General features: G+C 38.7%; 1 protein-coding gene and 1 long non-coding RNA gene across 4 annotated transcripts in view; one reads left to right on the top strand and one right to left on the bottom strand.

Annotated features, from left to right (window-relative positions):
• Pak (serine/threonine-protein kinase PAK 3-like protein) overlaps window positions 1-26,656 on the top strand; it is a 66,919-nt gene that overhangs the window by 26,124 nt on the left and 14,139 nt on the right. For all 3 annotated transcript variants that reach the window (XM_073974851.1, XM_073974842.1, XM_073974832.1), the window contains exons 2-3: window positions 11,804-12,122; window positions 12,192-12,346. In XM_073974851.1, the coding sequence (XP_073830952.1) occupies window positions 11,990-12,122; window positions 12,192-12,346 (288 nt within the window). In that variant the 5' untranslated portion in view covers window positions 11,804-11,989. The remainder of the gene's footprint in view (window positions 1-11,803; window positions 12,123-12,191; window positions 12,347-26,656) is intronic.
• On the bottom strand, window positions 7,951-8,967 carry LOC141390547 (uncharacterized). Its single transcript, XR_012409400.1, has 2 exons — window positions 8,205-8,967; window positions 7,951-8,141 (listed from the first exon to the last, which is right to left on the bottom strand). It is a non-coding gene; the product is annotated as an uncharacterized lncRNA (long non-coding RNA).

Raw genomic sequence — 26,656 nt, 5'->3', positions numbered from 1 at the left:
CTATCCATTTGTTCAGCTAGCACTATTCCCAACCCTCTGCTCGTTTCCAAGCACCGAATACCACAACTCATGATGAGCATTACAGTCCCCCAAGACCAGACGATTATGACCTTCCAAAGGGGGGGGCCAATTTTGAGTCTATATCCTGGAGTACAGCTATTTATCGGCGGAATGTATACGTTGAGCAACTCTATTTCGGCAGTTGCTACCTCCAAACAGTCCATGTACGGGTCATGAGAGAGATCAAGCGAGATAGGTCTGTATTGAACAGACTGGTGCAATAGGACAACTAAACCACCACCTTCATTTTTGGTGCGATGTTTCCTCAGTACGTTGTAAGCATCGCAACGCTGCAGTTGTTGTTGAACTTGGTTTTTTGTACCTGCACCACTATTTCCTCGATCTTACCTCGAAGTCCTATGCAATTAAATTGAAAAAATGCATTTTCAGGGATTGGAACAGCAACGGCTGGTGTTAAGTTCTGAGTGTGTGCGGCTGCGTTTTAGGGAATCTCGTATTCTGATGACGATGATTGTGGTGGGGGTTGTTATCACGCACGAACATAGTCCCTGTGGTAATTTATCACATGGTCGAGTCTAGAGCAACTTCTGATATGTACCCACTCCCGCCATTTATTGCATCTCATCGAAGTTTGAGTGTGGTGGATGAGGATATGGAAAACTGAGCAAATCTATATTGGTCCTGGTTTTTAGTCAGCCCCTGCATGCAACAAAAGAATCCGGAACAGGCATTACGAAATATGCTGCCTGCTCTCAACACAGAAAAACGATAAAAGCAAAATTAATAACTTGGAAACGAATGGAGATATCTTTCTGAAATTTTGCACAAACTCAGTCTGTGTCTGTGGGTAACAATGGACTAAATATGAACAACATCGGCTGATATTTTGGTATAGCCCCCATATAACGGTACCTCCTGATATTCGGTATTTAAGGATTAGGGTGGCTTAAATCCTTCCAAATTAGTGCAATTTGGTACTTAGGGTTTCTAGTGATCACTAAACCTTTCCACCAAAAATTGTTGACATGGATCCACGTTTGGGTATAGGCCCCTTTAAGGTACCTCCCGATTTTCAGTATTTTGGAGGTTTAAAGCTACATTTTCCGGCCAAATTAGGTGTAATATGGTATTTAAGGTTCCCAGTGTGGACACAAACATTCTCCACCAAAAATTGTGGACATAGGTCTACGTTTTGATATTGTCCCCATATAACGATACTTCCCAATATTCGGTATTGTTAGAATTTTGTCTACATTTTCAGACCAAATAAGCTGAATTTTGGCATAGGAGGTTCTCGTTGGTTGTACATATTCTCCACCAAAAATTGTGAGCATAGGCCTACATTTTGATATAACCCTTTTTAAATTTAACTTACACCCTCCCTATCAATAAAAAATAAACTTTTTTTAGTATTATTACGAATTTATTTAACAATTAAACAAATATGAAATCAGGTTTTTAGCAACAATTTTGTTAAAATCTGATGCATCCAAATTTCTTGCACTTGATACTGAATAACTGAGTGAATATTTACAACAGCAAAAATGTAACAACAAAATTTTAGTCAGCAGAGTGTCTGTAATCGATACAATGGAAAACATTTCGCAATTTTTTTATACTTTGATTTTTTGACTTTCGCGCCGCTAGATCAATGGTTTTGACCAGTGTGCTCTGACCGGAACGCTGATGTAACGATATCGAAGAACACTCCACGGTGGGATTGATTTCCAGGGGTTGGGATATTCGTTATCCGGGTCGTCTGTGGTTGAGACTGCAAAATGAGTCTTGTATTCCGATGACAACGGCTGCTATGTTTGCGGAGTATAAGGGCACATAGGCATCTCACCGAACTTTGTGTGTGCAGTCTATATTGGTCCAGGATCTTATGGAGGATCCAAATTCTTACGCGACCAGATTTCAAACTTGATTGATTTAGACAAAGTAATCAATGTAATATACAAAAATAACGCTCCAAGTCGTGTACTTGATTTTCAACCACAGACATTACACGTATGGACCATTACAAAATAGCTCACTCTAAATAACTTCGCTGCCATTCCCTCTTATTACCAAATACACACCACCAATAAAACAATTTCCTTTTCACTTAAAACTTGTCAAAAGTAAAAACCTTATCATTACCCCTCAAGCAGTAACATTTTTTCGCATTTCTCTCAAAAAAAGTGTTTCCCCCTTTTTTTGTTGTTATTGGTTTCTTGATAGACTTGCAGACAATTTTGCGATGAATCATCGACGACACAAGGCGCCCTTGTCGCCGTTTTTCTGTTGTTTTTCTTTTCTTGTTCTTTCCTTTGTCGTAATACATGTTTTATTTTATTTCTGTTGTTGTTATTATTGTAAAATCGTATGTTGCACGTTGTGCTGTCACAATGACGTCTTCAGTGGGAGCATTTCAAACGGGGTGGTAGTGGTGGCAATTGTGTGCTACTCTTCGCCCTATTGCCATTGAGCAGTTGGGTTTGTGTTTTATTGAATGAAAATTTATCTCTGAGAAAGATGCGTGCGTGCAACAGCATGTCATTGCTTGTAAATGAAGACAGAAATCGGCAACAACAACAACATCATCAAAAGTCGAGTACCACATGAACCCTGTTCAAGTCAAGTACTCAAACATCTCTTTATATTATTTTGTTCTTCTGCTGCTTCTTTTTCTCCTTCAACATATGAGAGTAAATTGTGACTAGAATTCAAAGGCATGCACAAACAAACACCCAGTGAGACAGACATACACATTTACCACGAGAATAATATCTGCTTATTAAATTCCAAAATATTTTTTTATTTTATTATTCTTTAACGAGAAAGGCTGTTGGTTGGTGCTGCTTCTACTGCTGATAACGTGCTGGGGTTTACTACAGTAGCAATGAAAAGAATCAAGAATGCGGAAATGGCCAGATATTGTGCAATACCATGATATTGTATTAGAGTGTCACAAAGATTAAGGGAAGTAATGCAAACTCAATTCAACTAAGGTTGAATTTGAGCACAAAATGACAAAATGCTTTCCTGTTTTCCTATGAAGCACTCGGAGAAGCAATATTGTTGTTATCAATATTGTGGCAATGACATTCAAATATTTTAGATGTTTTCCTTCAAATGCAATAATTTTGTTGCAAAAACAATGTGGATAACCGCTATGTTCATTGAAAAGCTTCAAATTCTTTGGAGATTACAGGTAACAATAGCTTTTTAGGGTTTTTAGAAGCGATGAAAGTATCACCGTGATGAAGTCTTGCACACAGAGTCATGTGTTGGAGCCCCCCTAACAAAACAACTTCAATAAATAGGTCTAAGTTGGACAAATAGGAACGACTATAGTGTGGTAAAAACTTCCGATTTGGACGAAATGTGTGTTTTCGAAAATGTTCGAAAAATTTGTCAATACGATAACTCCTGAAGGGAGTAACCGATTTGGTCCATGCTTTGCACATCGTAAAATTTCTACCAGACTTAGATTAGGTTCCAATATGGACTCAATCGGCCCACTCCTTCGGGTACCTCCCACACAAAATTTCGGAAAAGTTAAGTTTAGGACCAGTTCACGAATCGCGTTGGTTTCTGTTGTAACTACTTGTATTCACGGCCCCTCATACGACGGTACAAGTTTCATCAGGGGCGAGTACATACTTGCTGAGAAAATAGCCTTAAAGGTGCAAAAAAAACCTATGACACCGTGTGTAGTGGTTGGAGCGCAAGATAGCTCTCAAATGGATCTGCCGATGCGGTCCAAAATGTGGCCTTCATAATAGTTTGCCCAAACTTAGTTTAAGTTCGAAGATAAGCCATATCGGTCCACTCCTTCAGGTACCTCCCCCACAAAAGTTCAAAAAAGTTGTGTGCACGATAACTCTTGAAGGGAGTGACCGATTTGGTCCATACTTTGCACATCCTAAAATATGTACCAGATATAGATCAGGTTTGAATATGGACTATATTTTTCCACTCCTTCGGATACCTCCCACACAAAATTTCGGATAAATTCACTTTAAGACCTGCTCCCGAATCAATTTGATTTTTGTAGAAGCAACTTGCATTTGCTGCCTCAATTATGACAGTAAAGGTTTTTTCATGGGCAAGTCCATACTTCTTGAGAAAACAGCCCGAAACGTGTAAAAACCCCTATACCAGTGGCTGGAGGGCTCGAACCGAATACTGCGTTCGTCCACACTTTGGATATCGAAATATTTCTTCGAATATTATATGAAACTAGCGGACCCGGCGAACTTCGTCTCGCTATTAAGGAATAAAATTTCATACAAAAACTCAATTTTCGATTTTTCAAATTTTCCGACTTTTCCAGAAAGATTTTCCAAAATTTTCTTCCGTAAAGACCTTCTCCTCGAAAATACGAATAACTGACAAAAAATTTTACAGAAATTGGCCTAGCCGTTCTCATTTTATGAATTACTATACATTTTTTACACCATTTTTATATATATAGAAGATACGAAGGTGTTGCTTCGTGTCCACTCTTTTCGGTACCTCCCCCACAAAACTTCCAAAATATGTATTCGCTAAACTGGTACGCGCGATATCTCATAAACGCAGCAACCGATTTGGTCGTAACTTTGGATTTCTAAATATTTTGTCCAAACTTAGTTTGTGTTCAAATGTGGGCGCTATCGGTCCAATCCTTGGGGTACCACCCACACAAATGTTCAACATTTTTCTGTGGTTAAGGGTCTGTTCGAGGATCCTTTGGAAATTTTTACCGAAGGTTTTTTCGTAGAAAAGCCCTATCTATCGATATCCCCCGCAATTTTAGAGTTTTAATCCAATCCATATTTTTGTCAGTTCATACGCCCAACATTTTTGAAAGCCCAATAATTACATAAGTTTTTTTTTTTTTTTTTTTTTTGAAAAAGGTGTTTCACTCCACACAGGCTGAGGGCATATCTCTGATACTTTTTTTACTTGTTTTATTTTTTTTCTGCCTATAGTCTTTTTTTTTCGTGAGCAAATAATCCATACTTCAGCACACAATGGACCAAAGCTTTCAGCTTTGGTATCCTCTTTACACACGCCTGGTGTGAGGTGTTTGTCTTCGAGCCACCAGCCAGCCTGCTTAGAGGTTGAGTGTCCGTCTGTCACTTCATCCACTTGACTCCTAGCATCACCCTCTCCTCCTTCCAACTATACTTTCGCCTGAAGGCTATCTGCATATTCGAAGCTTGTGAACCTGTCACGTCCTGTTTTCCCTAGCAGTGACAGTTTAGCGACTGTCGGACTAGTCGCACTAGGTAAGACCTTGTGTGGCAGTTTGCCTTGTGCAGCTGTGCCAATGGTTACTACGACTTCGTAACGGGATGCACCGATCTGCCCAACTCTGCTGCTTGAAGCCACCGATTTTTGCTATTATCTTCAGTTCATCCATCTAAGGAATATGCAAATATCCGCCGTTAAATCCATTGCCACAATGTTCAACTCCTGGACGGCTGAAATGAGGCTTCCACTGAATATATTGGTCGATAGTGTCAAGATTAAGACCACTAACTACCCCCAAGATATCGGGTGTGACGTTTGACAGCATGTTTAAGTCGTCCGCGCAAGCCACATTTATTTGCGACAAGATGCTTGAAGCCACCGATTTTTGCTCTTATCTTCAGTTCATCCATCCAAGGAATATAAAAATATCCGCCGCTAAATCCACTGCCACACTGTTTACACCAGGACGGCTGCAATGAGGCTTCAATTGAATATATTGGTCGATATAAGACCACTAACTACGCCCAAGATATTGGGTATGACGTTTGACAGCATGTTTAAGTCGTCCGCGCAAGCCACATCTATTTGCGACAAGATCAGAAGTAGGAATCAGATTCTCAAGTCGCTGCCCGGCAGCTTATAAAGCAATAGAAGGTCGGAGCTAAACTATACGGCTCACAGTGGTTCAGAATGGTTTTTTTCTGGCCAAAACTTCGTAAAATCTATTCCTGAACCACTAAGCGGCGTCAATGTGGTATGCAAATGTTAGCGATACGCACTGAAAGAATTTTCAAACCATCCAGAATGCCGCCTTGAGAACTGCAACAGGGTATCTCCTCATGGCTCCATCACCCCGAGGAGACGAAGTTTTTATCTGTACGTCACCACAACAGATTTTGTCGATGGGGTACCTACATGGGTGAGCATCCCTGTCACAATTTAGTGGTCAGGCTTCCCCCACCAGAATCCTCGGGAGAGATCCTCATGATCTGCAGAGAGTGGTTTAAAGGTACAAATGAGAACATTTAGATCAACGCGTCAGACAGTCCACAGGTAAAGTGTAAATGCCGTACTCGGAATACAACCTGCCAAGCAAACGCGAGTGGCTTTAACCCAATTAAGGTGCTGACGATGCGGCCGCCTCAATTCGTATTATATATGTCCATTGGAACAACAAGATACGCTTCATTTGTTTAGCTGCCTAGCTAAATCCACTCACCTGTCTACTCATTTGTTATGAACGCAGCCAACCAGTCCAGGTTGCAGAATTTTTCAATCTGGACACAGGAAGCAGATAACTGAATAAAATTTACGCACAAACATATTAACGTTCCTACAACAACAACAACAAGTTTAAGCCGAGTGTCCCGAAATTCCGTTTGCGAAACAACGCTTGTAAACATGCTTATCCACCCTTCCCCTGATCTTTCTACTTTTAGTGGATAGGGATGTGTGGAAATGGTCCACCTTCTCGTCCACAACCACGTGGGTCTATCGACTACAACCGATGTTTTATTCACTAAGAGAGTTAAGCTCTGGGTGCCTAGGTTGGTCCTTCCTAGATCAACTGTTCGACTGAAATGGGATAGCCGTTGTATCCATTTAATCGTCTGACCGAGGTATGTCTTCCCAGATGCTCACGCCGGAACTTTCCCGACTCAGGCCTATCGACTAATATCTATATTTTATCCCCTAAGGGAGTTGAACTGTGTGCGCCTAGGTTGGTGCTTTATAGTTCAACTGTTTGATAGAGATGGGATAACCGTGGTATTCACCTTATCATCTGACAGACAGATGTCTTCCCAGTTGCTCACGACAGAACTTTTCCGACTCAGGCCGAGAGTTACACTCTCCTTCAAGTTATCGAGCACTTTCCTGCTCTGCCCGTGAATTGCGTGGCTAACAACGTCAATTGTCGAGGTAGAGCAGTCGTCCCCACTCAAAAGTTTGTCGGAGTTGATTGCCGTGGTCTTTATTTGGTTGCGGTGGGGGCTACTTTTTATTTTTTTATTAAGTCATTGAATAGCCCGATTAAGCCCGATGTTCGTTGATGTGTCCAGGAATCAACGAGGCTTCGATGTAATACAGTCGGTAATCTACTACAATTCTAAAACACCAATGGACACGTGTTCGCTTAACACCTCGACAATGGATCTCAAATTGAGAGGAGATCACTACCCAGCAAAATGTTCGATGACAGATCATGAGTTGAATCATAGGTGCAAGTGACTTGTCATAGGTGCAAATTTAGGTGAATCACCGATGAAATTTACAAGGGAGTGACACCTGATTTCACCTGTTCATTGTCATGGCATTTTGCACCAGTTCATTGTCATGACATTTTGCACCAGTTCATTGTCACGGCATTTTGCACCAGTTCATTGTCACGACATTTTACACCAGTTCATTGTCATGGCATTTTGCACCAGTTCATTGTCATGGCATTTTGCACCAGTTCATTGTCACGGCATTTTACACCAGTTCATTGTCATGGCATTTTGCACCAGTTCATTGTCATGGCATCTTGCACCGGTTCATTGTCATGGCTTCTTGCACCAGTTCATTGTCATGGCTTCTTGCACCAGTTCATCGTCATGGCTTCTTGCACCAATGCTTTGGATCCGGATTTTTGCCAATCAGAAATAAAATTCGCAATACAATTATGTAATTTGTTGAATTAATAAGAATACAATGCGCAGATGATTTGTATCGCCAGATGTTATTTTTCTTTATTTTGTATGTAATTTTCAAAATTATATATTATATTAATCTGCAATATCATATTTATCTCTTCCGATGGCTGCAAGATACTTCTTTCAACTTGGGGGTTCCGTTTTTCCAATATTCGATAAATTATGTGTCAATCTCTGAACCAAGCTCATCGTTTGGGAAATCTAGTATAAATTTGAATTCTGTTATTTTATTTCAAAAGAAAAAGCTTATCCTGTAATAGTTACCACGTTATGGTCTCTTTTATACTTATTTTACCGATCTCCTACTTTGCTTCTCTCACTTTGCATGCCATGCTTGTGATATCGTGATCTTTCCATTGGAGTTTTGTTCCCTCGGGTCGCATAACGTCAAATGGCTCGTATTCATATGCCGGTGGCATCTTTATCCATCCTGTTAACATGGCCCAACCAACCCAATAATTGCAGCTCGATATGTTTTACTATATCGGTGTTCGTCGGCTGGGGAAGCTCGTGGTTTATAGACCGGGTCTTTTTCATACTTCTTTTTAATATCCACAAAACGAAACAGGTTTCCAAACACAAAATATATTTTTCTTTTGTTTTATATCAATTTACATTGTATTTTTAATTAAAATATATAAATTTTGCCACTATCGACCACTTTCATCTGACTTTTATTTTCATTTTAACAATTACTTTTCCAAGTACACAATTATTCTGGTATATGAGTATTTGATAATTTATTGTGCGGTTACTTATCAATTTATTTAAACTCATGATAATATTGTGACAAAGATCGGATCTTTCACGACTTCAATTGCACTCATGAAAATTCGATGAAAAAAATCGGATCTTTCATGACTTCGATTGCACTCATGAAAATTCGATGAAAAAGATCGGACCTTTCACGACTTCAATTGCACTCATGAAAATTCGATGAAAAAGATGGGATCTTTCACGACTCCTTTCGCACTCATGCAAAAGAACCAGTGAAATCATGATTTCACATGGAATCACTTCCATTTAATTTTGCTGGGTACCGAATAACCTTTGGTTCAGCCACAATGGTCTCCATTCAACAAAAAGGTTGAGCAGGGAGAATTGTCAAGTGCCCGCATGGAGTCAAGATCGTCCATTCAACAAATAGTTTGAATAGATTGTCATGGCATAGTCCTCCACTGTCATGAAGACGAATGATTTCTAAGCCTGATTTTCGTTGAGGGCCCCATGTATCAACGAGGCTTCGTTCTAATAAAGATGAACAGACACATGTTCGCTTTAAACCACGGCCTTAGGGGATCTCTAATTGGGAGGAGAGCACTAACTGGATAACCATTGGTTCAACCGCAATGCTTTCCGTTCAAAAAATATGAATGAAAAAAATGTTCAATACCCGTATCGAATTAAGATTGTCATACCTGGCGGTTTTAACCCACCTGCTCATGTTGCATTTTTATTCTTCATTAGGCTTACATCCTTCATGGCCACATTCATCTTTGAACGATATAATTCAATACCATATTGGCAGATTGGTTTCGTCACATATTCGTTTTTATACCCTTAGCCTTTAGATACGACCAAAAATGTGCCTCATCGAAATATTGGTTTTTAGACCCCAAGTATGTTTGTACGATATCCGTTTCAGACAATTTTGAGTAGATCTAGCAATATCCGTCCGTCTGTCTGTCTGTCCGTCTGTCTGGCTGGCTGATGCGCACGATAACTCTCGAACGGATCAATCGATTCGGTTCAAATTTTTGGTATCGAAATATTTTGTCCAGATTCGATTTAAGTTCGAAGATGGGCCATATAGGTCCACTCCTTCAGGTACCTCCCCCACAAATGTTCAAAAATTGTCGCAAAACTTGTGCGCACGATAACTCTTTTAGGGAATAACTGATTTAGTCCATACTTTGCACATCGTGTAATTTCTACCAAACTTAGATGAGGTTCCAATATGGACTCAATCGGTCCACTCCTTCGGGTACCTCCCACACAAAATTTCGGAAAAGTTCAGTTTAGGACCTGGTCTCGAATCGCTTTGATTTTTGTTTAAGCAAGTTGTATTCGCTGTCCTCTATACGACGATGTAAGTTTCATTAGGGTCAAGTCCATACTTCCTGAGAAAATAGCCTGAAAGTTACAAAAAACCCTATGACACCGTGTGTAGTGGTTGGAGCGCAAGATAACTCTAGAACGGATATGCCGATTCGGTCCAAAATTTGGCTTTCGTAATATTTTGCCCAAACTTAGTTCAAGTTCAAAGATGGATTATATCGGTCCACTCCTTCCGGTACCTCCCCCACAAAAGTTCGAAAATGGTCGGAAAATTTTTGCATACGATAACTCTTGAAGGGAGTAACCGATTTGGTCCATACGTTGCACATTATGAAATTTCTACCAGACTTAGATGAGGTTCCAATATGGACTCAATCGGTAAATTCCTTCGAGTACCTCCCACACAAAATGTCGGAAAAGTTCAGTTTAGGACCTGCTCTCGAATCGCCTTGGTTTTTGTTGTAACATCTTGTATACACTGTCCCCTATACGAAGGTATAAGTTTCCTCAGGGGCAAGTCCATACTTCCTGAAAAAATAGCCTGAAAGTTGAAAAACAAACCCTATGACACCATGTTTATGGGTGGAAGTGCAAGATAATTCTCGAACGGAAATGCCGATTCGGGCCAAAATTTGGCCTTCGTAATATTGTTTCCAAACTTAGTTTAAGTTCGTAGATAAGCCATATCGGTCCACTCCTTTCGGTACCTACCCCACAAAAGTTCAAAAATATTCGGAGTGACCGATTTGGTCCATATTTTACACATTCTCATAATATCTACCCGATATAGATCAGGTTCGAATATGGACTATATTTGTACCTCCCACACAAAATTTTGGATAAGTTCACTTTAAGACCTGCTATTGAATCACTTTGATTTTTGTTGAAGCAACTTACATTCGCTGCCTCAATTACGATGGTAAAAGTTGTTTCAGGGGCAAGTCCATACTTCTTGAGAAAACAGCCCGAAGGGTGTAAAAACCCCCTATGCCACCCCCATGGTCTATGTCGGTCCATTCCTTTAAGTACCTTTTCCGCAAATCTTTTGAACTTTAATCCAAATCAACATTTTTGTCGGTTCATACGACCAAAATTAAACACCCTAAATACATAGGTATTTCGTGAAAAAAGTGTTACAATTAGCACAGGCTGAGGGTATATTTCTGTCGTCAAAGCCGACTGATACTTTTTTACTTGTTGATACTCAATCTTGTCCTATGCGATTTATATTTGTTTTTTTTTTCTTGATTTTCTATCTATAAAAGACCTGATTGTTCCGATAGTCTCCCACTATTTTTTTCATCTCAAATGGTCGATGATAAGTTTCATATTTCGAAAAAAGTAAATCACTGACTGTGTGTTTTAAAACTTTTAGTGAAATGGCGCAAAGCCGGCCGGCAGGCTGGCCTTTTTCAGTACTGATAACATAATAAAAAAATAAATAAATAAATATTGATATAAATAAACACACAAATATGAAGAGTACTTTTTTAAGAAATTGTATTTTTATTTCGTTTCGCAGCCACCAATGAATGACACAACCAACCATTGGTGGAAAGGAAAAACAAATAAAAAAGAAAAACAAGAAAATAAAAAAACAGATAAAGAAATTATATATTAGAAGTGATATTTTATTGAAGTACCTACTCATACGATTGTTGTTATTGTTATCGTTGTTGTTTTATATTTCATATTAATTTTAGTGTAAATTAAAGTATTTTCAATTCAATTATTATTACTCACAAAATTATTAATCACTTGTTTCTTTCTTTTTCTTCTTCTTCGTTTTTTTTTTATCATTTTAGCTTGACAAGTCATTGAGAGTGGAAGGATAGTCATTAAAGCCCCTGAAAAGAAAGCTGTTGGCTAGACACTGAAATTGAATTCTTTAAGAATTTAACCTAGTTATTATTACTGGTGACTGTTGTTGTTGTTTCTAATTAACTGTTGTTATTGTTGAGAGTGTGTGGCGGCTTGTTGTTTAAAGCAAAATGTCCAGTGAAGAAGATAAACCACCGGCTCCACCAGTACGTCTTACCAGCAATAGAGGCGGTGATCGTGTGGGAGGTTCCATTACAGGGAGTGGTGATGGACCACCAGTTGATATGAGACCCCTGCCAAAAGGTAAGTAACTTCATAACAATTATCACCTTTTACTGTTATTAATATTTATATATCTTGCATTTCTTACAGAACCCGATGATCCTGATCGCAAGAAAAAAACTTTAAAAAATAAAATCAAAGGCTCTAAGCCATCACATCAGGACTCAAAGCCCAACATTTCATATCCCACAAATTTCGAACATACAGTCCATGTGGGATTCGATGCGGTAACAGGAGAATTCACGGTAAGTTTCAGAATTAGCTGCACTCTGTAGTTTAGTAGGAAATATTATATACCCCCAAGATATCCCTCCTCATTTGCCGATGCAAATCAAAAATCATCAATATTGTTATCGCATTTTTTTGTATTTTGTGATAGTTTTTGTTTTTAAATAACAAATTATGTACAAACAACTTTTGTATATAAATTATGTCTTGTCTTTTTCACTACCTCGACGCCACCATATCTTTTTCACCACACAGTGTAAATTTTATACTTCTCATTTTCATTGCAATAATGATATTGCTGTCCTGCATTAAAGTTATGTTTTAAGGAGATTTTTTGATGCCCTAAAGGCTTGCGTACATAAGCTGCCTTGCCTGCTTACCTTGCTTACTTCTGATAAAAGAATAAAAAAGAAAAGGGCAACCCAGTTCGAAATTTCCTCGGCCTTCTTTATTCTTTTATTTTTATTATGTCAAAAACGAAGCAGGAAAGCAAGGCAATCAGGCAGGGCAGCTTATGTACGCAGGCCTTAAGTCTTAGGTCGACAAATTTATATACCCAGCAAAAATACTTATTACAAAACCCCCTACTAACCCATTATTTTAACAAGGAAATTCTCTCGAAATAGGTAGTTATTTTTGGCCACTTAAATATGTTGTTACTAAAAGTCGTGACTACTTATTTAAGATGCCAAAAATAACTATTTTTATCGCGCGACATGACATTGTTAATATAATGCGTGCCTAGGTTGGTCCTTCCTAGATCAACTGTTCCATTGAAATGGGATAACAGTGGAAATCAATCTTATCGTCTGACAGAGTGATGTCTTCCCAGCTGCTCGCGGGAGAATTTTTCTGGCTCATGCCGAGAGTTGCAATTTCCTGCTCTGCCTGTGGATTTAAGGGCTAACAACGTCATATGTCCAAGTAGAGTTGTTGTCCCCTCTCGAAATTGTGTCCGTTTTTGCACCAAGATCTTGTTGTTGTTTGTTGGCTTTATTTAATGTTATTCTCCTGAGGACTGACCCTCCACTATCATGAAAGGAACATGGCATTTAAGCCTGCATGTCCATATTTCGTGAGATAATGGACCAAAAGCTCTTAAAAACCTTGTGTCAACAACCGATAACCGTCGTAATATTTCTTCCCAACTTAAATATGTATGAGTTCAAGGGTGGTAGTATAACTCTTCACGAAAGGACGAACATTTTCTATTAAGTGCAGTTTAAGGGCTCTTGAGAATCTTTTTGAAATTTTTACAAAAGGTACACTTTGATGTCCTATTTACAGCGAAAAATGTTTTTCGTGAACAAGTCCATGTTTCCCGAATTAATGGTCTAAAATATCTAAAACATCCTACGGCGACCAACTAATATGGCAGATGTAGACCGCTGATGGACATAGTAATATTTTTCTCAAACTTAAATCATGTTCGAAGATGGCAATATCGGACAACTCCTCCGAGTAACTCCCCTACAAAAGTTGAAAGTTAAGTGCTGTATGTGGGCTGTTCGATGATCATTGTAAAATTTTTACCAAATGTGGTCATTAAGAGCAGCTAAATGCTGTTACAGAATCAATTTGGGATTTTGACCAAATTATATAATTCCTGACAAAAATTATATAATTTTTTTATATCGGACAATTCCTTCGGAGACCTCCCCAATAAAAGCTCAATTTTCACCAAAATATAATTGAGATCTGTTCGAGGATCATTTTTTAAATGCTTTTAATGGATAACTCCATATTTCCTAATATTATGGCCCGAAAGCTCTACAAAGTCCTACGGCGACCAACTAAAGTGACTGGTGGGCCCGATACCTATCGAATTATGAGAGATTATGTTGGCCCATTCCATCAGGTACAACCTCCACACTTCTCGTATCGTATTGAAATTTTAATACCAAGTACTCATTGCGATCATGACTACAACAGTATGTTTTCTTTTCTAGTACAAGCCAATGCTTCCCGAGATATGTTGACCGAAATTATGAAGGATTACGTAGTTTATTCGTATAGGCTGATTGGCTCTGTCATTGGAATTAGTGCCACAAAATGTTATTTCACTTTAAAATTTGCTAATTTCTTTTTCTCGTAGCTATGGACCTCCAACGTTTTGTAAAGCATAGCATTGTTATCTGACTTCGTGTTAAACTAGTTTCTGCAGTGTTGATCTTTCTACTATCCTTGATCGTGTCCGATTCATACGAAAAAGGGAATTGATGTTGTTGTTAAAGCAACGTTCGTTCGTGTTCGTTTGTATATCTTTGTCAGTTACCTGCCTCTGGTTCCTCTGTATCCAGACTTAAAAATTCTACAACCTGGACTAGTTGCGTCCATAAAGAATCAGGAGACAGGTGAGTGGGGTTTGGCTTGGCAGTTAAACAAATGCAGTGTGTCGTGTAGCGTGTCGTGTGATCCCAATCCACAAACCGGGAATGTGTTGTATATCGTGGCATCAATTCGGGCCCAATGCGAATTGACGCGGCTGCTTCTTCCGGATCTTAACTCGACTAAAACCGCTTGTATTTGCCTTGGCAGCTGGCGTCTTCTGCTCCGATGTATGGGTGTTGGTCTCCGAGTACAGCATTCACACTGTACCTTTGTACTGCCTTCGCAACTAAAGCTATTTACTCCTGCCAAGTAGACTCGTTTGTCTAGTCTTTGATCTGTCTATTTCTCTCTCTCCTGATCATGAAAATCTCTCCTGTCGTGTCTGGGTTTGGGAAGCCTGTAAGCGGTAACACACAAGCAGGTACTGCATAGACGTCTTGTTGTGTGTACCGGTAAAATCTTCGTCTCCTCATGTAGATGGTCCACTGGTGTCATCAGGAGGCACCCTGCTGTATCTTAATAGGGCTGCAAGTTCTATGGAAGGGCAGTAAGAGAGAGAGATGCAATCTCATGGGCAACAAACAGTCTCTGTTTTTTGTTCGTTTCATTTTCTTCATCTTCGTAGACTCTGCAGTACCACTTGTTTGTCATAGATCTTACACGACAAAAATGACCCATACAGAACCCCTATAACAATTCTGATCTCTGACTTGCTAAGTGAGAGTAGAGATGCATTTCTTCGTCCTAAGATTACCTGCCGGATTGACTTCGGTACTTTGCATCCAGGTCTGTCCTGTCAGGTCTTTACAGTAGTCTCAAATTATGACTATATGACAACTATCTGATTTCCCACACCATTGCAGAGTCCTTGGTGCCATAAGACATATACCGTGATTCCCCCTAACAGCTTTGGATAAACAATTCAAAAACTTCTGCCTGAACACTTCGAAGTTGTCGCTAAGTTTGTATAAGCGTCCAATGTACAGTCCTTCACAGTACACACCAGCTCCCGTTCCTTCTTACATCTTGTAAATACCTAGGCTATCCAGGATTGGCCTGTCCTGCACTCACTTATTCCTATCTAAGCCACTTTGCTCTATCTATCACTTAACCAAACGTGGCTACCTATTTGTTGAAGAACATTTGCATAACCAAGCCGTGAGCGCAATGCCATATATATATAACTCCCTGAGTCTTAAAGCACCTCTGGATACCTCATGCTGAACCTGGGAATGAGTAGTTAGTACAGCATTTAAGCTGCACAGTATATAGCTTGGACAGCTTCGAATTATTACACTGTTCTATACTGGCCTGAAACCCCAGCTATGCCTATAAAGTTCTAATAGGATCAATCAATACAGTTCTTTAACTTCTGCCCTGTTAATTATACCCTCAGCCTTAAGGCGAAAGAGGGTATATACACTTTCATACGGCCAAAATGTACCTCATCGAAAAAAATGGTTTTAGACTCCAAGTACGTTTGGACGATATCCGTTTCAGACAATTTGGAGTTGATTTAGCCATGTCCGTCAGTCTGTCTGTCTGGCTGACTGGAGCGCCCCATAATTCTCGAATGGATCAACCGATTCGGTTCAAAATTTGGCTTTCGTAATATTTTGTCCAAACTTAGTTCAAGTTCGAAGATGGGCCATATCGGTCCACTCTTTCCGGTACCTCCCCCACAAAAGTTTAAAAAAACTTTGGGAAAAATTGTGCGCACGATAACTCTTAAAGGGAGTGATCGATTTGGTCCATACTTTACACATCCTAATATATCTACCAGGTATATATCAGGTTCGAATATGGACTATATGTATCCACTTCTTCGGGTACCTCCCCCACAAATGTTCAAAACTTTTCGCTAAAATGGTCCTCACGATAACTCTCGAAGGCGGCAACCGATTTGGTCCATAATGTACACATAGTATTGTTTCTACGAGGCATAGATCAGGTCCAGACAAAATTTGGAATAAGTACAGTTTGAAATTTTTTGCAACAAGTTGTTCTTGTGGGTCATGTTACGACGGCGCAAGTTTTTCCGGAGGCAAGTCCACACTTCGTGAGATAATGACTCAAAAGTTCCAAACAAATTCTTCCGGTACTGACTAAACTGGGTACTACGTATGATAACACTCGATGTGGGAAACCATTGTACATCGTATTATTTCTTACAGACTCGGATTATGTCCGAACATTGTTCACATCGGACCCCTCTTTTGTAAACCTCCCTCACAAAGTTTGGAAAGAGTGCAGTTTATAAGGAATCGTCTGGGATCGTTTGTTAAGTTTTTGGCAATAAGTTGTGTATTCGGCCTTAGTTGCGGCGGTACAATTTTGTTCGGGGTAAGTCCATACTTCCTGAGAAATTGAGCCAAAAACTCAAAAAACCCCCCAGACGTCAGAAGCACTATTTTTACTTTTTATTTGGAAGCATTATTGAAGAATTTTAACAGAATTTAAATTATTTTATCATTTGTAAATTCCATGAACTTTGTTTAGATTCTAATCGGAAACAAAAATGATATTTAAAGGATTTTTACTATTTAATGGAGTGTAGTTTATCTTGGTCTAAGGTTAGAATCTTATACCTTGTCTTCTAATATTGTTGACCACTTACAACATGGTATGTAGATCTGTTTAAAGAGATGCTTCTGCTTGTGGTCTTGCTGTGACAGCAACCCAAAGCCTACGGCTTACTTTTCCAATTTTTACATTAAAACCTAGGACAATTTTACATTTCTTCCATTCTGCTGGAGCGTGGGTGCATATAGGAACAATTTAAATTTATCCTAATTGTCGCTAGTCTCCTATACACAGTTGTGGCTAACCACAAACCAACTGGCACACACTGCTTTCCATCTACGTCCATCATTAGTGTATCATATCTGTAACGAAATTTCAGGAAAAGGATTGCAGATCAAAAAATGTTATCGAAAACTATCTTCATTAGAATTGAAAATTTTTACTTTCATCCACTAAAAGAGTTTTCCAAAATATTGTTGCACATTGGTGGTCACTTTATCTTCATTTCAAAATAGCTATCACTTTCAACTATTCTTTTAATTTTGCAATACTTTTTTTTTTGCTGAAAGGATATTGTTGTTTTGTGCTTCCGTTGCAGGATTTACCACTGTATATATTATTTCTGGCTTTGTGTTTTGTTTATTTTTTTGTTCATTTGCTGCTGCTGTTCCACAAAAGAAACAAAAGGAAACTATCAACAAAAGACTTTTTTTCTGCAATAGATAAACTCACAAATACACACGTTCACACAAAAATTTACTTTTGTTTCATGTTTTTAGTTTTGTTTTTTTTTATGTTGATGTTATATTAAAAACATTTTGCATCTGATGACCGTATGAATGCAACAACAGCAGGGAAAAAATTCATAACAATTATGTGCAACAAGAGCAAAAATTTTGTTTCCTATTACTCCTCCTCTACCTTTTGTTTGCTCTCTCTCTCAACAAACAACCTCACAAAAATGGTTACTTCTTTGTTGTTACTTGTATATTATTTGTGTTTTTTTCGTTCTTTTTTCTTTTACAACTATTTTTCTCTACTACTTTTTTGTATCTTTCGAACAAACAAAATCAAAACCCAAATCTTTTTCTCTCAGCTGCCAATGAAAGTAAGTATTTGGTGCAAGTACAATCCACTACTTCTAAATTCTATCTTCAGAACCAAACTTCTTCTTTTTGTAACATTTTTCATAGTCCTCATTCATTTATGTTATGTTTTTGAATCCCATATAGGATTGCCATCTTAGGGCTGTTTCTCAATTTCAAACTAAAGCTTGTGTCCTTCATATTTAAATTTGGGCTTCATCTTACATTGAGAAACTTGCCGTTGTTAGTTGTCATTTATTTAATTCTGTGTTTAGTTTCAACAATAGTTTCATTACACTAGACTACAAACAACATATCGACAGTTACACCCCACTGTGTCAGAACAACACATATTCGACATATTATTCAGTATTCATTAATGGCTTTTAGTTGACGGCTTTATTATGTGTTCTTGCTTTTAAAATTGATCATATATACCATTCTTTATTCTATATTGATGTATATAAATGTTATATAATCAAATGAGTTCTTTTTGAATGTTTAATCATGTGTAGTCAAAAAGGATAACTGAGTAGAACTTTTATGTCAAAGTAGATTAGTTAAATATGTTTCATATATTAGATCATTATGCAAAGTACAAGCTTACTAGAAAGCTCTATTCAGCTTCGCTAAAATTCATAAGAAAACTCTATTCAACTTAACTGATGCAAGTTTTCTTTATGAATACTCAATTTAGCTTGGCTGAATGTAAGTTTACTATATGAAAAATCTATTCAGCTGAGCTGAAGGAAAGTTTTCCAATTGAAAACTGTATACAGCTGAGCTGGATGCAAGTTTTCCAATTGAAAACTCTATTCAGCTGAGCTGAATGAATTGAAACTCTATTAAGCTGAGCTGAATACAAGTTTTCTATACGAAAAATCTTTTCAGCTGAACTGAATACAAGTTTTCTACATGAAAACTCTATTCAGCTGAGCTAAATAAGAGTTTTCTATACGAAAACTCTATTCAGCTGAGCTGAATACAAGTTTTCTATACGAAAACTCTATTCAGCTGAGCTGAATACAAGTTTTCTATACGAAAACTCTATTCAGCTGAGCTGAATAAAAGTTTTCTATACGAAAACTCTATTCAGCTGAGCTGAATACAAGTTTTCTATACGAAAACTCTATTCAGCTGAGCTGAATACAAGTATTCTATATGAGTTTTCTTTATGAAAACTCTATTGTGCTGAGCTGAATACATGTTTTCTATTTGAAAACATTAATCAGCTTGACTGAATGTAAGTTTTCGATATGAAAACTTTATTCAGCTTGACTTTATGAAAGTTTTCTATATGAAAACTTTATTCAGCTTGACTTAATGAAAGTTTTCTATATGAAAACTTTATTCAGCGTGGCTGAGTGCAAGTTTTCATTACGAAAACTATATTCAACTGGAATGAATAAAAGATTTAGTTGCGAAATATCTATTCAGCACGGCTGAATAAATGTTTTCATTACGAAGTCTCTATTCAGCTGGAATGAATAAAAGATTAAGTAGCGAAATATCTATTCAGCTGGGCTGAATAAAAGTTTTCGTTACGAAAACTGTATTCAGCAGGGCTGAATAAAACTTTTCGTTACGAAAACTGTATTCGGCTGGGTTGAATACAAGTTTTCGTTACGAAACCTCTATTCTTTTCGTTACGAAACCTCTTTTCAGCTGTATTCAGCAGGGCTGAATAAAACTTTTCGTTATGAAAACTGTATTCAGCTGGGCTGAATAAAAGTTTTCGTTACGAAAACTCTATTCAGCTGGGCTGAATAAAAGTTTTCGTCACGAAAATTCTATTCAGTTGGGCTGAATAAAAGTTTTCGTCACGAAAATTCTATTCAGCTGGGCTGAATAAAAGTTTTCGTTACGAAAACTTTATTCAGCTGGGCTGAATATGGTGCGAAAACTCCATTCAGCCGTGCCGAATAAAAGATTTTGCTACGAATACTCTTTTTAGCGAGGCTGAATAAATACGAAAAGAACGAAAGAAGTCGAAGCCTCGTATAGTATAGCATGGTTTTCCTTACCAAGGTGGGATATCTCTGGAACTATCTAACGTTGCTATTTTTCACCACCTGGGCTGAATAAAAGTTTTCGTCACGAAAATTCTATTCAGCTGGGCTGAATAAAAGTTTTCGTCACGAAAATTCTATTCAGCTGGGCGGAATAAAAGTAATCGTAACGAAAACTCTATTCAGCGGGGCTGAATAAAAGTTTTCGTTACGAAACCTCTATTCAGCTGGGCTGAATATGGTGCGAAAAGATTTTGCTACGAATACTCTTTTTAGCGAGGCTGAATAAATACGAAAAGAACGAAAGAAATCGTAGCCTCGTATAGTATAGCATGGTTTTCCTTACTAAGGTGGAATATCTCTGGAACTATCTAACGTTGCTATTTTTCACCACCTCTAGACAGCATTGAGATCGTTATATATGGGGATGATTGTATGATCTAGGCGTCGGATATCTTCCCCAAAGCCATTTGCGATAAGCAGAACACCTATTTGATTGATCTTACCACCTTTATTTGCGTGAGGAATGTGCAAATGTCCGATAATAAGTCTACCGCCACTCAGTTCGTCACATGGACTGCAGAGATGAGCACAGAGTTAAATGTCCTGGCTGGGGGTAACAGAATTCCGACCACTAACTACGCCAAAATTCTTGGGGTCACATTCGACAGTATGTTCAGATTATTCCTGCATGTCATAGCAATCTGCGATAAGCTAAGATGTAAGAATAAGGTCCTCAAGAACTTGGGATGTAAACCCGATAGGTCGGACTGTGGTAAACTATGCGGAGCAACTGTGGTCCGCGAACAAAAGTGCAAAAGCACGCCACCCTGAAAACTACAACAGAGTGCCTCTTCTTACCATAAGCTGACCATCTCCCTGAGGACACGAAATTTTTTTCTGTACGGTAATACAATGGTATGCTCTCTTTGCAGAACTTGTTAGATAATGATATATATAGAAAGAGGTCCAACGTTGTACGAGAGAACCCATAGATTAACAAGCCTATCAAGCAGGTTTGAATATCATCCCTTCTATAGAAGACATTGTCGGATGGTCTTCTATCTATAAAAAACCCTTTTCAGAAGGCTTACTATCTATAAAAGACTTTGTCAGAAGGTCTTCTATCAATAGAAGAACTTGCCAGAAGGTCCTCCAACTATGAAAGACCTTGTCAGAAGGTCTTCTATCTATAAAATACCTTTTCAGTAGGCCCTCAATCTAAAAATACCTTGTCCGAAGGACTTCTATCAATAGAAGAACTTGTCAGAAGGTCTTCCAACGAGCACAGGACACCTTGTCAAAAGGTCTTCTATCTATATAAGCCTCTGTCAGAAGGCCTTCTTTCTATAGAAGATCTTGTCAAAAGGCCTTTTGTCTATAGAATACCTTGTCGGAAGGTCTTTTATGTATAGAAGACCTTGTCGGAATGTCCAAAACTGGAACTAAAAAGGAGAATAATGTCGATACATTAAGTTTTTTTGTTTTTTTTTTACATTTTATAGTCGTTCGTAAAAAGTTCGAATTTTGTAAGAAGTTGTTTATTGAGTCCTTGAGCACCTTTTTAAGTGGTTTGTTTCCTTGAAATTTGAACTGTTTGGTATCTGTGGACCAAAATCGTAAAAAAAGATAAAAAGTCTATTTTTAACCGTTCCTAGAAATGTTGTAGAAAGTGGTTTAAAGAGATTTTAGGGACATTTTTGTAATTGGTTGGTTGGTCGGTTTCGACGGTTTGCTAACTGTAAAGCTGAACTTTGTCTTAGAGAGTAAAGCAAAATATTGCTCGGTTTGCAAAATATAAGCCTGATAAAATGATCCCTTTTGGCATGGGGGACAAGTATCTTATTTTTTGGTTTTCTATCACGCTCTCTTCTCTTTTTATACCCTCCACCATAGTATCGAGGGGAGGGTATATTAAGTTTGTTTTTCTGTTTGTAACACATCGAACTAATCATTTGCGACCATATAAATTACATATATTCTTGATCAGGATAAAATTCTAAGACGATCTAGCCATGTCCGTATGTTGTAATCACTCTAGCGTTCGCAATAATTGAGCTAGAGCGCTGCATTTTTGCACCCGAGTGTCTTTTTTTCCATAGGCTGGTCAAGTTCGAAGATGGGCTATATCGGACCATTTTTTAGTATAGCCCCCATATAACGGTACCTCCCGATTTTCGGTATTTTTGTGATTTTAGCTACTTTTTTGACCGAACTGCCTGTAATTAGACAGTTGAGGTTCCTAGTGGTCACAAAACATCTCCACCAAAAATTGTCAACATAGGTCAATGTTTTGGTATAGCCCCCATATAGCGGTACCTCCCGATTTTCGGTATTTTTTGGGATTTTAGTTAAATTTGTTGACCGAACTGCCTGTAATTTGGCAGTTAAGGCTCCTAGTGGTCCAAAATATCTCCACCAACAATTGTCAAAATAGGTCCATGTTTTGGTATAGCCCCCATATAGCGGTACCTCCCGATTTTCGGTATTTTGAGGATTTTAGCAAACAATTTTAAATCGAACTGCTGTTCCTAGTGGTCACAAAATATCTCTACCAAAAGTTGTCAACATTGGTCCATGTTTTGGTATAGCCCCCATATAGCGGTACCTCCCGATTTTCGGTATTTTGATGAGTTTAGCAAAAATTTTACACCGAACTGCCTGTAATTTGACAGTTGAGGTTCCTAGTGGTCACAAAACATCTCCACCAAAAACTGTCAACATAGGTCCATGTTTTGGAACAGCCCTCATATAACGGTACCTTCCGATTTTCGGTATTTTGAGGATTGTAGCTACAATTTTCGACAGAACTATTTGTAAGTCGACATTTAAGGCTCCCAGTGGTCACACAACATCTCCACCAAAAACTGTCAACATATGTCCATATTTTTTTATAGCCCCCTATATAAATTGTAAACATAGGTCCATGTTTTGTATGGTCCCCTATATAAATTGTAAACATAGGTCCATGTTTTTGTATACCCCCGTAAAACGGTGCCTTCCCATTTTCGGTAATTTTGGCCGTTTTTTGGATTTTACCTACAGTATTTCATCCAAGTATCTGCAATTCAACATTTGAGGTTAACAGTGGTCACAGAACTTCTCCACCAAAAACGTAGGCCCACACTTTGATATAGCTCCATAAAAGGTTCTCGACCGATTGAATACATTTTTTGTATTTTTTACCTTATTTGGTATCAGTGGTCACAAAATATCTCCGTCTAAAATTGTGAACTGGAAAGAAAATAATTATTCCGCTTTAGTTTCGAATATTTTATGGTGGAGGGTATAAAAGGTTCGGCCCGGCCGAACTTAACGCTTTTTTACTTGTTTTCCGCTTATCTCCTTGAGGAGCGGGTTCTGAAACACTGTCTAAACATGAAGCGCTCCCTCCCAGACACGTGGAGTTTGCCGCAGTTGCGGGAGGATTTGGAATATGCCTGTGACCTCCTGGGAGATTAATATTTCTTTTGGTTATTTCTTTCATGTTTTAATGGCAAAATTCGTCATGATTTGTTCTTTGCTTTTGAGCAAAAGGAAGAGCTTAGAGAGCCTGGCACCCAAGAACGTCTAAGCACGAGCGTAAACCTCTTGGAAGCCTGTGGGCGCCACCGTTTACACATATGGGCTCATCGACTGCCATCTCTACTGCCTTGTCCGCCATAACGCAGATATCTGTAGACCCTATTCCCCAAGTACTTTGACTCTTACAAATATTTTTGGGTAGTGCTGCGGGTATTTCTTCCATGCAACGAGTTAAGGTTATACCGGTCGCCAAAGCCTCGTTTGCGCGAGCAGAGGACACCAACTCGCAAGTACACAATGGATGAGGTTGAAGTTTGACGAGGATTGGCTATGTGCACAAAGGTATTATTCGTATTCGCATCACTCTTCCTATTGCCCTACATCTATCAATCACTCTGCGTTGTCAGGTCCATATTACTTCATGAATACTGAACTTGACGTTCAGGGACTAAAAATAATTTGCTTTCAATTTTAGCTTTTAAATTTGCATGTCTTGTCAGGGAGCAATACATCTCCCACTTCGATCGGTGCCTGGTCACAGATGAGACCGGCGTTAAAGTATTTTTCTTTTACATCCAACACATAGCTTAGGTTAGGTTTGGGGATGTGTAGCACCATAGTGACTACGCCACTCGGAGACCTTTCGGTCCATTGTGATCATCCATAAATCAGAAAAAGAAGTTGAGAGGTACCTGAAAAGACAAAAAAGAAAGGAAAGAAAATAAAGAAAAAAGAGAGGGGGGTTGGGAAAATAATAATAAATAAATTATTAAGGAGGAAAATGACATGTAAGAAAAAAGGAAGGTGGTGTTATTGGTGATGGTTAGAAAACTGCCAGAGAAGTAGTTACGCTTATGGGTTGCGCCGTCCCAGCCAATTTAAATTTTTGATGTTATCTTCACAGAGCCTGCAATAGTCCACGCCATCATCCTGCCATTTGGTTGTAAATGCTCGGATGTTGCAATGACCGGTAATGACCCCCTTCAATACCCTAATTTCTGATTTGCTCAAATTTAAGAGTGAAGTTGTTCTCGTTCTTCAAAGAACGTTTTCACGCTCCGAAAAAAGTGACATATGGGTGGTTTGATAGAATCAGTGGTTGCTAGACTTGTCGATTACGATCCATGCCTTGCCAGTTCATCTGCATTCTCGTTTCCCATAATGTCACAGTGTCCCGGTACCCAGCAGAGTCGGACAGCGTTTGTGAGGTTCTCCAAAGCAGTTCTACACTCAAGCACGGCCTTAGACTTGATGTTGGAGGATTTGATGGCTTTAAGAGCCGGTTGACTATCAACGAAGATAGTCACCGGTTCAAAGGTTTCTGCATCCAGACTTTTTATCAACTCTGCAGCCAATCTGATCGCGAAGATTTTAGCTTGGAAAACGCTACAGTCACTGTTCAACCTGTAAGAGTGTTCGAGCAAAGCTTTTCGCAGTAGACGCCAGCTCCGGTACCTTCTTCCATCTTGGAACCGTCTGTGTAGAAAGCCAGACCGTCCAGAGGAGGGTTACTACGGATCCAGTCATCTCTACTTGGGATAACGACCTCAATATCTTCAAATCTTTGGACTGGTGATATATAGTCGCTGAATTTCCCCTGTGGATTTAAGCTAAGGTTTGGTCCTAGCTCCTGAAGAATGCATCCATGTCCATATGTGCTGTCGATTCCATTCATGTAGCCTTAGGGTACTACGTGCTGCTTGACCTTTGATCCTGAGTCTCATGGGCAAGAGGTTCAACATCGCATTTAGAGCCGCTTGCGGTGTACTTCTAAAAGCTCCAGTTATCAGGATCGAGGCTGCACCTTGTCTATGTTGCCGGAGTTCGATTTATGTCGAAGCGCGTACCACCAGACAAGGCATCCGTAGGATAAGATGGGTCTCACAACAGTATTATACAGCCAGTGTATAATAGCTGGATTCAACTCCCCAACTCTTCCCAATCGAATTCTTGAAGGGATAGAGTGGAATCATACCTCTCTTCACCGTTCCTCAATGTTTCTTTTCCATCTACATTGTGAATGCAGGATTGTACCTAGGTATTTAGCCTCAAGAGATAGATGTAATTGTACCCCATCCAGTGTTGACAACAAAACACATAGGTCGTGTCTAGTTTCAAAGAGCTTATTCAGGGCCGCCCCACTTCCTGTAATTGATTATTTTTGCACTTTTTAGGAACATTAAACCGTAGAAAAATTGCTATATATATAGCGTGCCCGTTCTAAATGGCAAAGTTTGTTTCGTACCGCTCTGTTTGACATATATTTTTTATTGTAGAGGGCGAGAGTAGTATGGAATTTGTAAGAACCCACATTGGTATTTTGGCAATTTTAGCAAAAATTAGATTTAAAATTTAAATTTCTGATTTCTCTTCATTTCCAATATACGCCCAATAATAGATGTGTTTTTGCAGAAAAATAAAAAAACAAAATAAATATTTTTGTCAAACCTAACCACAGTCTCATGTAATGTGTGTGTGCGTTTATTTCCTTCACTTCCCAATACCATTTTCGGCAGTAGAAAGTAGTAGTATGCAAAACAATCAATTGTTTGGCTAGCAGCGTAACTGAGCCACAATTGTGCGTATTGTGGCAGGCGACATGTTGTGAATTTAAAATCCCATTTACATTGATTGCTAAGCCATATATTCGTCACATTTTATGTAGATACTAGAGAATGGAGCTATTCATTGTTCTCTTCAAACGATCGATCATTCACTTAGCTGAGCTGTATTCTCTCATATCTGTAAACAGTTTTCGTTTTTATTTTTGTTTACTTTGAGAAATTGAAAAAAATACCCACGAACTTTACTCCAATGCTCACTCATCATTACCGTTGTCTTTACAATTTGCCGT

The sequence above is a fragment of the Musca autumnalis genome, unplaced genomic scaffold (assembly GCF_047663935.1).
Source record: "Musca autumnalis isolate F117 unplaced genomic scaffold, ASM4766393v1 scaffold_1, whole genome shotgun sequence".
In the NCBI taxonomy this organism is placed as follows: domain Eukaryota; kingdom Metazoa; phylum Arthropoda; class Insecta; order Diptera; family Muscidae; genus Musca; species Musca autumnalis.
The sequence above is the reverse complement of the archived record's forward strand: the minus strand, read 5'-3'. Positions and strand labels throughout refer to the sequence as shown.